The sequence below is a fragment of the Lynx rufus genome, unplaced genomic scaffold, assembly GCF_022079265.1.
Source record: "Lynx rufus isolate CCGP_SWC_20201006 ecotype Redwood Valley unplaced genomic scaffold, mLynRuf1.p SCAF_3, whole genome shotgun sequence".
In the NCBI taxonomy this organism is placed as follows: domain Eukaryota; kingdom Metazoa; phylum Chordata; class Mammalia; order Carnivora; family Felidae; genus Lynx; species Lynx rufus.
In genome coordinates, this window is record NW_025814845.1 from 181,509,977 (window position 1) to 181,522,734 (window position 12,758).

The 12,758-nt window shown below is 37.6% G+C and overlaps 1 protein-coding gene across 1 annotated transcript in view; it reads right to left on the minus strand.

Annotated features, from left to right (window-relative positions):
- Positions 1-10,626: 10,626 nt before the first annotated feature.
- The window catches only part of MTMR7 (myotubularin related protein 7), a 56,231-nt gene continuing 54,099 nt past the window's right edge, over positions 10,627-12,758 (minus strand). The window contains exon 11 of the mRNA XM_047091923.1: positions 10,627-11,089. Within this exon, the coding sequence (XP_046947879.1) occupies positions 10,727-11,089 (363 nt within the window). The 3' untranslated portion in view covers positions 10,627-10,726. The remainder of the gene's footprint in view (positions 11,090-12,758) is intronic.

Consider the following 12,758-nt stretch of genomic DNA (forward strand, 5'->3'; position numbering starts at 1 on the left):
GTACTGATTCAGTTTCATTACTAGTAATTAATTGGTCTGTTCAGATTTTCTGTTTCTTTTGGGTTTAGTCTGAGATTGTATATTCCTAGGAATTTATCCATTTTTTCTAGGTCTTCCAATTTTTTGATATGTAACTATTCATTAGTAGTCTCTTATACTTCTGTTTCATTCTTGATTTTATTTACTGGGCCCTGTCTCTTCTTTTCTTGATGAGTCTTACCAAAGTTTTTGCAGTTTATCTTTCCAAAGAACTAGCTTTTAGTTTCATTGATCCTTTTTGTTTTGTTTTGTCTCCGTTTCATTTATATCTACTCTGATCTTTATTTCCTTCCTTCTATTAACTGTGGGTTTTGTTGTTCTTCTAGTTTCTTGAGATATAAGATTAGATTGTTTACTTGAGATTTTCCTTGTTTCTTGAGGTAGGACTATATTACTGTAAACTTGCCACTAGAACTGCTTTTGCTTTGTCTCAAATTTTGGGATGTTGTATTTTCATTTTCATTTGTCTCCAGGTATTTTTATTTTCCTTACTGATGTCTTCATTGACCCGTTGGTTGTTTAGTAGCATGTTGTTTAGTCTCCATGTGTTTGTGTTTTTTCATTTTCTTCTTGTAATTGATTTCTAGTTTCATACTTTTGTGGTTGGAAAAGATGCTTCCTATGATTTTAAATTTATGGAGACTTGTTTTGTGGCCTAACATGTGATTCATCTTGGAGAATGTTGCCTGTGCACCTAAGAAGAATGCATAATCTTGTTGTTTTGGGTAGCCCATTGTGTATATATCTGCTGAGTCCATTTGGTGTGTCATTTAGGGATGTTTTCTTAATAACTTTCTGTCTGGAAGATCCATTAAAGTCCATTACTATTATTATATTACTGTCAGTTTCTCTCTTTGTGTCTCTTAGTATTTAGGTGCTCCAAGGTTGGGTGCATAAGTATGTACAAGTGTTACACCTTCTTGTTTGTTTGATTGATCCTTTTATTATTATTTAATGCCCTTCTTTGTTCTTGTTATAATAGCCTTTGTTTTAAAGTTTACTTTGTCAGATATAAATACTGCTATTCCAGCTTTAGTCCATTTTCATGGAATCTCTCTTTTCTCCCTTCACATTCAGTCTGTGTGTGTCTTTTCATTGGAAGTGAATCTCTTTTAGGCAGCATCTTGTTTTTTTTATCCATTCAGCCACCCTTTGTCTTTTGATTGGAGCATTTAGCTCATTCACATTTATAGTAATTACTCGGTTAAGCGTTCGACTTCGGCTCAGGTCATCTCATGGTTCATAAGTTCAAGTCCTGTGTCAGGCTCTGTGCTGACAGCTCAGAACCTGGAGCCTGCTTCAGATTCTGTCTCTCCCTTTCTCTCTGCCTCTCTCCTCCTCATGCTGTCTCTCTGTCTCTCAAAACTAAATAAACATTAAAAAAAATTGTAGTAATTACTGATAGGTATGAATTTATTGCCTTTTCTTAATTTTTTTTTCTGATTGTTTTATATTCTCTATTCCATTCTTCTTTTCCTCTCTTCCATTGTGTTGATGACTTTCTTTACTGTTACCCTTGGGTTCCTTTTCCTTTACTATTATCTATTTTAAGGTTTTTGTTTATTGTTACCAGAAGGTTCAACATATATAACAACCTATGTATATAGCAGTCTTTTTTAAGTTGATGGTTGCTTAAGTTGGAACACATTCTAAAAACAATACATTTTTACTCCCCTGCCCCATGTTTTGTTTTTGATGCCATACTTTACATCTTTTTATTTTGTGAATCCCTTAAATGATTATTGTAGATATAATTAATTTTGCTTCTTTTGTCTTTTAATCTTCATACTATCTTTATAACTGGTTGACCCATTACCTTTACTATGTTTGCTTTTATCAGTGAGATTTTTTTTTCTATCATATATTTTCTCATTTCTGGGCTTTTCTGTGTAAAGAGTCCTTATAATATTTCTTGCAAAGCTGGTCAGTAGTGATGAACTCCTTTAGTTTTTTCTTGTCCAGGAAATGCTTTATTTTCCCTTCAATTCTGAATGGTAACCTTGCCAGGTAGAGTATTCTTGGTTGCAGGTTTGTTTTTTGTTTTGGGGGTTTTTGTTTGGTTTGGTTTGGTTCTGTTTTTTCCCAGCACTTGGAATGGATTGTGACACTTTCTCTGGCCTGCAATGTTTCTTTTGAAAAATCAGCTGATAGTCTGTAGTGATAGGGGTTCCTTTGTGTATAGTGAATTGCTTTTCTCTTGCTGCTTTTAAGATTCTCTCTTTAATTTTTGACCTTTTAATTACAATGTATCTTGGTGTGGATCTCTTTGGGTTTCTCTTGTTTGGGACTTGTGCTTCCTGGACCTGTGTGTTGTTTCCTTTCCCAGGTTAGAGAAGTTTTCAGCCATTATTTCTTCACATTAATTTTCTGCTCTTTTCTCTTTTCCTTCTGGGACCCCTATGACAAGATTATTGGTATTCTTGATGTTTTCTCCAGAGATCCCTTAAACTATCTTTTTGTTGTTGTTCAATTTGTGTAGTTTCCACATCACCTTGTCTTCCAAATTGTGGATCCATTCTTCTTTATCATCTCATCTGTTTATTCCCTTGAGTGTAGTTTCCATTTCTGTTATTTTGCTCTTCCATTCAGATTGGTGCTTTCTTCTATTTTCGATCTCTTTGCTGCAATTTTTACCTTGGCATCCATTCTTATTCCAAGGTTGGTAAGCATCTTTATGACCATTACTTGGAACTCTTTATCAGTTAGATTAACCATCTCCATTTTGTTGTGTTCTTTTTCTGAGGCTTTATCCTAGTTTTTCTTTTGGAACATACTCTCCTGTCTCCTCATTTTGCCTCTCTTTGTTTCTTTGTACATATTAGGTAGTTCACGTAGGTCTGTCTTAAGAAAGTAGCTTTTTGTTGGGGATATCCTGTAGGGCTCAGAAGTGTGGTCTCCATTGGCCACCAGAGCCAGGTGCTCTAAGGGTGCCACCTTTGTGGGCTGCATGCTCCCTCTTGTTGTGATAGGTCCATGACTGCTGTGGGCACAGTGGTAGGCAAAGATGGCCCCTAGCCTGAGTGGTTGCAAGGGCCGACCACAAGTCCTGTGAGGTCACTGGTCGGCAGGGGTGACTCCTGGCCTGTAACTGCTGCATGTTGGTGGGTGTGGTAATTCTACCGTAATATTTTGAGGATCCTCCGTATTATTTTCCATAGTGGTCGTGCCAGTTTGGAGTTCTACCAACAGTGCACAAGTGTTGCCTTTTGTCCACATCCTTACCAGCATTTGTTATATCCTGTTTTGTTGAGGATTGCCACCTTAACAGGCCTAGGGTGATATGTCAGTGATTTTTATTGGCATCATTTTGTGTAGGTGCTGCCTTTCATTTGTCTTCTTTGGGGAAATGTCTAGTCAAGTCTTTTGCCCATTTTTAAATTGGATTATTTTTATTTTTGCTGTTGAGTTTTTATAAGTTCTTCGTATTTTTTGGATATTAACTCCTTATCAGATACGTGGCTTGCAAATATTTTTTTCCCTTTTCATAGGTTATCTTTTCACTTTGTTGTTTCTTTTGCTGTACAAAAGCTTTTTAGTTTGATGTAATCCCAGTTGTTTTTTTTTTGTTTTTTTTTTTTATTGTTTGTGCTTTAGGTGTGACATCCAAAAAAAATCATGGCCAAGACCCATGTCAAGGTGCTTTCTTCCTTTGTTTATTTATAGGAGTTTCAGTCTTACGTCTTTTATCCATTTTGAGTTAATTTTTATAAATAGTGTAAAATAGGTGTATAGTTTCATTCTTTAACATGTGAATATCCAGTTTTCCCAGCACCATTCATTGAAGAGACTGTCTTTTCTCCATTGAGTATTCTTGGCTCCCTTGCCAAATATTAGTTGACCATACAAGTCCAGATTTATCTCTGAGCTCTCAGTTCTGTTCATTTGATCTGTCTGCTTTTGTGACAGTACCATACTGTTTTGATTACTATAGCTTTATAGTTTAGCTTGAAATTAGGAAGTGTGATGCCTACCAGTTTTTTCCTCTTAGGATTTCTTTGGCTGTTCAGAGTATTTTGTTGTTCCATATAAATTTTAGGATTTTTTTCTACTTCTGTAGAAACATGCCATTGGAATTGTGATAGATACTATATTGGACCTACAGATTGCATTAGGTAGTATGGACATTTTAACAATGCTTCCAGTCCAGGAACACAGGATACCTTTCCACTTATTTGTATCTTCTTCAATTTCTTTCATCAATGTATTATAGTTTTCAGAGTAGAGATCTTTTACTTCCTTGGTTAAATTTGTTCCTCAGTATTTTGGTGCTATTGTAAGTGGGATGATGTTGTTTATTTCTTTTTCAGGTCATTTCTTATGGTTAATTTAATGTTAATATCCTGCAACTGTACTGAATTCATTGATCTAACAGTTTTTTGGTAGAGTCTTTAGGATTTTCTATTTATAAAATCTTGTTACTACAAATAGAGACAATTTTACTTCTTTTTATTTCTGATGCTTTTTATTTGTTTCTTGCCTGATTGCTCTGTAAGGACTTCCAGTACAGTGGTGAATATGAATGGTGAGAGTGGGCACCCCTGTCATGTTCCCTATCTTAAAGGAAAAGCTTTCAACCTTTCACCATTGAATATTATATTAGATGTAGGTTTATAATATATAGGCTTTACTATGTTGGGGTTCATTCCTTCTATACATAATTGTTAAGAGTTTTTATCATGAAAGGATGTTGCATCTTTTTCAAATGCTTTTTCTGCATCTATTGCAATGATCACATGATATTTTTTTCTTTCATTCTGTTAATGTCATGTATCTCATTGATTGGCACATGTTGAGCCATCTTTGCATCCCAGGTATAAATCATGCTTGATCGTTGTAAATGATCCTTTCATGAGCGGAATTCAGTTTGCAGTGTTCTGTTGAGAATTTTTGCATCTGTATTACCAGGGATATTGGTTCATAGTTTTTCTTTTCTGGTAGTGTCTTTTTCTGGCTTTGGTTATTGGTGATGTTGGCTTGTAAAAGGAGTTTGTGAGTACCCCTCCTCTTTGATTTTTTTTTTTTTTTTTGGAAGAATTTCAGCGGGATCAGTGTTAATTTTATTTTAAATATTTGGTAAAATTTACTAGCAAAGACATTTAGTCTTGGAATTTTCTTTGTTGGAAGAGTTTTAATTACTGATTAAATCTTATACTAGTAAATGGTGTAATTCAGACCGTTTCTTCTTGATTCAGTCTCAGTAGATTATATGCTTCCAAGAATTTTTACATTTCTTCTAGGTTTTCCTATTTGTTGGCATGTAATTGGTCATAGTAGCCTTTTATGATTGTATTCCTGTAGTAGCCGTTGTAATATCTCCTTGTTTGATTCATAGTTTATTTGGTTCCTCTTTTTTGTCTTGATTTATCTAATAGTTTTGCCAATTTTATATTTTCAAAGAACTACCTCTTCGTTTGGTTAATGTTTTCTACTGTATTTCTGTTCTATCCTTCATTTTTTTCTGCTGTAATCTTTACTTTTTCCTTTCTTATTCTAACTTGGGGTTCGTTTTGTTACTCTTTTTCTGCTTCTTATTTATCTGGGAGGTTTATTGCTATGAGCTTCCCTCTTCAAACTGCTTTTACTACCTCTCATAAGTTTTGGTATGTGTGTTTCCATTGTCATTTATCTCAAGATAGTTATTTCCCATTTCCTCTTTGATCCATTGGTTGTTCAGGAGAGTGTTGTTTAATTGCCATTTTATCCTGCAGTTTTTCCTCTCGTTATAGTTATTTGGTATGATTTCGTTGTTCTTAAATTTGCTAAGAATTATTTTTTGTCCTAACATATGTCCTAACATATCCTAGAAAAATGTTCCATTTACACATGGGAAGAATGTATTCTGCTGTTCAGATAGAATGTTCTGTATATTATTACTCTTATGTCCCATTTTGTCTATAGGCTGTTCATATCGGTGTTTTCCTTACTGATTTGCTGTCTGCATGATCTACCCATTGTTGAGTGGTGTATTAAAGACCCCATCTATTACTGTGTTGTTGCTTATTTCTTTTAGGTCTGTTCATTTTTGCTTTATGCTTTTATGTGCTCTGATTGTAACACTGGGTATATAAATATTTACAGTTGTTAGGTTATCTTGATGTATAGAACCATTTACCAATAACCTTTTGTCTCTTTTTATAATTTTTAAAGTCTCTTTTGTCTGATACAAGTATAGCTTCCCCTGCCCTTTTTTTTTTTTTTCTTTTGGTTACCAATTGCTTAAAATGCCTTTGCTTCACTCTCAGTCTGTTTGCCTTTGAGTCTGAGGTGGGTCTCAGGTAGGACAGGATATTGTTGGGTCTTGTTATTTTAATCCACTTAGCCTTTCTGTGTCTTTATATTGGGGAATTTAATCTGTTGACATTTAAAGTAATTGTTGATAAGGATTTACTGTTGCCTTTTTGTTGTTTTGTGGTTTGTTTTATGGATCCATTGTTCCTTGTTTCTTATCCTGTTGTCTTTGTGGTTTGATGTCCTGTCATTATCAATCTGCTTTGACTTGTCATCTTTTGTGTAATTACTACAGGTTTTTCCCTGTAGTTACCTTGAGGCTTACATAAGATGTTTTAAAATTTAGCACTCTGTTCTAAACTAATAGCAACTTTAATTGAACTACTAAGCTTTATACTTCTCACATTTTACTTAATGTTGCAATTTACATATTATTGTGTAATTAATAACAGACTATTGAAGATAGGGTTACTTTTACTATATTTGTTTTTAACGTTTAAACTAGTCTTATGACTTACACACCACCATTATCCTGTTACAGAATCCATTTTTAACTATCAATACTAGTGAGTTGTACACTGCCTTCTTATGTTTCTATGCTATTAACTAGTGATCTTTTATTTTCAAAGAACTCCCTTTAGCATTTCTTTTAAGGTAGGTATAGTGGTAATGAACTCCCTCAGCTTTTGTTTGTCTGAGAAAGTCTATCCTTCCTTTATTTTTGAAGGACACCTTTGCCAGGCATAGAATTCCTGGTAGAAACTTTGGGTTTTTCTTTTTTTCCTCCCTGTATTTTGGATATGTCTTCCCATTGTTTTCTGTCCTGAAAAGTTTCTGTTGAGGGGTCCAGGCTTGTTTGGAATTCCCTTTTATTTTCCCTCTGTTTTCTCTTATTGCTTTCAAAATTCATGGTCTTTGATTTTTGCCATTTAATTGTGAAGTGTCTTGATTTAGCTCTATTTGGGTTCAGCCTGTTTGGGATCCTTTGGGCCTCTTGGATCTGGATGTCTGTTTCCCTCCCCAGGTTTGGGAAGTTTTCAGCCATTATTGCTTTAAATATACTTTCTGTTGTTTCTTTTTCTCCTTCTAGAATTTCCCTAATGCAAATATTATTTGCTTTCATTGTGTCCAGTAATTCCTGTAGACTCTTTTCACTTTCTTTCATTCTTTTTGCTCCTCTAATTTCAATGGTGGTTTTTTGGTTTTTTTTCCAGTTCACTGCAGTGTTCTGCATGGTTGAGTCTGCTTTTAAAACCCTTTATTGAATTCTTCAGTTATATTTTTCAGCTCTGATTTTGGGGCTTGTGGGTTTTTTTGTTTGGTTTTGGGATGATTTCTGCTTTGTTGAACTTCTTGTTCATGTATTGTTTTCATAACTTTATTTAGTGGTCTGTGTGTTCTTATAGCTCACTAAACTTTATTACAATTATTCTGAATTTTTTATCTGACAGCTCAGAGGTCTCCATTTCTTTTGGGTCAGTTACTAGAGCGTCATTCATTTCCGTTGGTATGTCATACTTACCTGATTTTTCAAGATCTTTGATTCTTTATGTTGGTCTCTGCCTTTCTTTAAGTGGTCTCCTCTTTCAGACTTAGCATGTTTGATTTGGCAGAGACATTTCTTCACCAGTCAGCTTAGTGTGGGTTTCTGGACTTGTCTGCTGGTAACATCCTTGGGTAGGTGGGGCCTCCTCGTAGAGTCTATTTTTAGGCAAGCAGCTGTTAATGCTCTGAGGTAAGGGGTATGGCACTGGCCAAGAATAGCTAGATAACACTGCTGGCTTGGTTCCCTCCTCAAGGGAAGCTGTGGGATGATCTTCGCGATTTCCTGAAATCTCTGGTCAGGCTTACTCGAAGGTTGGGACTGGGTACTACGTTGGCCTTCGTTCAGGCTATGAACTAGCTTCTCTGCCCTTGCAGGGCGGCTGGATAGGACCCGGGGCCTGCACAGCTTGTTCGGGGACCTGATCAGGAAAGAGTGTGCCCTTAACATCCTGGTCAGATGAGGCCACTGGTTTTGCTCTACAGATGTGGAAAGCCCACTATACTCCATCAAGTGACACTGTAAATGGGGCCGTTGGATGAGCTATGCATTTCCCTGTGTGCTCTGGTAAGGTCCCCTGTGTGGCTGGGTTGAAGGCTGAATTCAGCAATAAGTAGGCTATGAATTACTTTCCCTGGTTGGGTGCAGCAGGAAAAGCAGCTCAAAAGCCGTCAGTGCTTTCTTCTGGACTCCAGTCAACCCAGGCCTCGAGTTCCCTGGCCAGACAGAACCACTGGATTTGCTTTGGGTGGCGTCAGTTCTGCCCACCTGCTTCCTGGCTTAAGAGCTGCTGGGCCACATAGCTTCCAGGTATTCTGGTGAGCCCTTCCTGTCAGAAGGGGCAGGGGGCCACATTCTGTAGGCACAGGGGCTGGAGTAGGGCTATGTCTCCGGTTCCTGTTGGAGCAAGACTGGAAGGGCCCACTTGAGGCGACTCCCAAATTTTCCTGACTAGATTTTCTGATCAGGAGGGACTGGGGGCCGTGCTCTGCAGCAGGGGTAGCTGTGGCTCAGCTCTTCTGCCAGGGCATGGGCAGAGCAGGCAGCAAGGCCAGAACTCCTTTGGGGACCCAAATTTGGCAGGCCTGAACCTTGCCAAATTCCCCGGTCAGACTGTGCCACTGACCTGGCTTGCAGATGAGCGTACACGCTGGTTGGGACCACTGCTTGGCCTGTGCTCACAGGAACACCGTCTACCAAGACCCAAGCGCTGGTTGTTGGAAGCCCCTCCCCGCTTCTCCGTCTCAGGCTCCTAGAGGTTGAGCCCCACAGCTTTCCCCGAAGTCCTTGTGGAGTGAAACCAGAGTATGGGCTCCAACTAAGTACAACATTAGGTAGGCGGGGGGCTGGATATCACCCATGGGCTCTCCCCACCTGAGGAACCGGAGGCTTAGGGGAGAAGTCTCCACATAGCGCTGAGCCAGCGTGGGGGAGGGGCAACATGGTCAGCATGTAGCTGTTCCTCTTACCCTTCCAGTGCAGTCCATCTTGGTCTCTTTTGTGCTGTGGGGTGCCTTAGCCTCACTCCTGAGCTCTAGGATCCTTTCATTGGTGTCCTATCCAGGAACAGTTGTTAGTTGCCTTCTTGTGAAGGGGAGTATACTCAAGAACTACCTATGTTACCATCTTGGTGATGTTACTCCCCTCCCCTCTCTTACCTTGTTCCCATTTCAGCAAAATTTTTAATACGTTACCCTATTAGCAGATTTCAAAATATTGATGTAGACTGTAAAAGTAATCCCTTTACGTCATAGACTGTGCTGATAATTAAAAACCACACAGTTGTAAATGTTTGTTATCTCCGTCCAAACTTTCTCCGCTGAGTTTCTTCAGATCAAACATTTATAACCCAGTAAAGTCCCATTTGTTACCAAAAGACAGGAGAATGATTCTGCTTCAAATGTGCATTTTAGCAAAACAAACTTTTCAGAACTTTCAGCAGTTGTTACTGTTAAATCATATTAACCAGGTACACAGTGTCTAAAGTGATCAGTGACAAAACTTTTTCTATTCATTAAATAGGACCACCAGATTCTCCAGTTTTTAACTGGTATTTTTCCTTATCAAAATATTACACTACTAACTTTGTTACACTTCAGGAGTCGTGGTGGTAACGCAGTCTCCGGAGTAGTAATAAAAGGTTGTTTTAAAATGTTACGTTTTATAACATTTACAGTTTAAAATGTTATATTTAATGTGATCTGAATTCTTATTTAAGAACCAAAGAGTAAATGTTATTTCTATTTTATTAGGTATTAGACCCGTTAGAGAAAGTTATAAGTTTCAGCAATTTTTAAATGATGAGATTGCAGAAAAAGGCAACAAGATTATTATAACAATTCAAAATATATTATCTAAAGAAAAGTTAAAGTGATCGTGAAACCTGAAAAGCTCAAGCAATTACAGACCTCGTCAGTTACAGAGACATCTGCTAACCACAGGGGTATGTTTCTGCCGGGTGCTCCGTTACTAGAAATACCGATAACAGAGGGAGGAAGGCAATGTCAAGGGATTTCGAAAACAAAATACGTATCTGGAAGTGAAATAAGGGTGAGGGTGGGGGAGAAGGGGTCGGCACTCTGAGCAGATGCATGCTGTGAAAGGAAGATCTGTGCCAGTAACTCAGGTGATAGAAGAGGTCAGCGCTATGTAGTAAAACTTTCAGAATCCAGAACTAAAAATGGGGAATAACTTTTCCTTCTATATGGTTGGTAAAAGAAATGGCTACTTCCTGTTCTTCAGCATCTAAAGAAAGTAAAAGCTGGACTTTTTTTTCCCTTTCCATTGCTACGTTTTATAATTCTCAAAGACATGTACCATTTCTTGAATGATTTTTTTATTTTGAATTGCACTGCTCCCTTCTTTTTGGAAAGTGTTTCTTGTGTGTCCTTTATTTTGGAACTCCACAGAGAAACTTCAGGCAGTGAGAAACACAGCTTCGTCAGAATCACGGTCCTTGCCACTGTCTTCACTTGGTGCACACTCCCCACCACTTGGGGACCGACAGCTCAAGTCCTCCACCCCGGACTCTTGATCGCTGTTGGCCGACAGATCCGGATCTGAGCTTTTCAAATTGTCTTGGGTTAGAATGAGAGCAGAATCTTCATCACCTTGTGAAGGACTCCTGGATGGAAAGGATTTCATGTTTCCACTGTAATCCTGGGGAGTGTTGGCTGTGCTGTTGTCTGAGGTAGAAAACCCTGAGTGTTTGCTGGGTTCACTTTGCTTAGCCTTCACTTTAGTGTGATTTAACTGGACTTTCTGAATTTTTTCCAGCCTCTAAAAAAAAAAAAAAAAGTTTTTTTAGGGAAAAATCATAAATAATTTAGTATCTATTACTTTCCACCTGGGTATAATCTTAAGAACACGGGATTTAAATGGACTTGGGTTCAAAGCTAGACTTTATGACCTCGGACAAAATAGATTATGTGAGACTTGGTTTCTTCATCTCGAATTAAATGAAGGTAAATACCAGCTTTACTATAGGTTTTCTATAAAATGCAAAAGAAGAAAAAAATAATAACATAGGTAAAGCACCTGGCAATCAGTAGTCATCTTTTCTAGACCTATAATGTTTTACAAGATGATTTTCATCCTATAAACTCAAAATGCATTTTTAAAACATCAGGAATGAGGTGTTTATTATCTATTTTTTTTAATTAAGAAACATCACTTAACCATAAAACACCTCCTTCTAAAGTATACAGTTCAGTGGTTTTAGTATGTTCACAAGGTTATACAACAATTCACTACTACCTAATTCCATAATATTTTCATCATCCTCGAAGAAAACCCCATAACCATTAGCAGTCACTCCCCATTTCAGCCTCCCACAGCTCTGGCCGCCACTAAGCTACTTTCTATCTCTATGGATTTGCCTCGTCTGGACATTTCATATAAATGGAATCATACAACACATATAACATGTGTCTGGCTTCTTTCCCTTAGTTCATGTTCTCGGGGTTCATCCCCACTGTAGCACATATCAGTACTTCGTTCCTTCTTATGGCTGAATGATACTCCATTGCATGAATATCCACGTTTTATCTCTTCATCGGCTGATGGACATTTGGGTTGTTCAAAATACATTTTACCAGATTTCATCCTTTGGTGTCAACAAGGGGGGTGTTATAAGATCAAGTATTACATATTCATTTAAAAGCATTCATCTTAAGTTGTTATGTGCAAAGAGCACTGTAGTGGGCAGTATGAGTAATTGAGATAGATACAGATCCAGCTATAAAGCACTTGGGTTATGGAGGCAGAGTTCAGGTGATGTAAGAATTTGGAAGAGATAAAAATTATTTAAGAGGGCAGGTGGGATAGCTAGAGGGAAGAGATCCAAGTAAGCTTCAGGACTGGAGCATTTTAATAGGACTCTGAAAGAATTAAACTCAGGTGCTGGTGATGGTTAGAGCATTTATGGCAGGAGGGACAGTGAGAAGAAAACCACCGAAGTAGGAAGATGTCATTGTGTACAAGAAGCAGAGAGCAGTTGAATTTGAGCAAGGGGAATAGTAGAGAATAAAGTTGAAAGGGTTGATTAGGCCGAATCGTGGGAAAATCTTAAACGCCAGGCTAAGGGGTTTTGACTTTGTTATAAGGGAAGAGAGCCAAAGGCTTTTATTTAAGGTGTTTTCAGAGTTTCTAAATAGTTTTTTCTTCTTCATTTTTAGTATTTTAACAAAAAGAATATTGGAACAGACCAGGAGAATCGTTAGCCTTTCCTAAAGCTTGGGTATCTTTAGGAAGAGTAAAATAAAACTGGCTGAGTAAAGACATGTGTGGACTTGAAAATGGCAAAACTCACAGAAGTTTAAACTCTATGAATTTAGAATTCTAAAAATCTAAGCTGTGCATCATTTCACTTCTCTGTGTGCTATTTAATTCAAGGTCTCTCTCGCCCTGGTGGCAAGTCACAGTCAATCACTGTGGCACTCTAAAGATT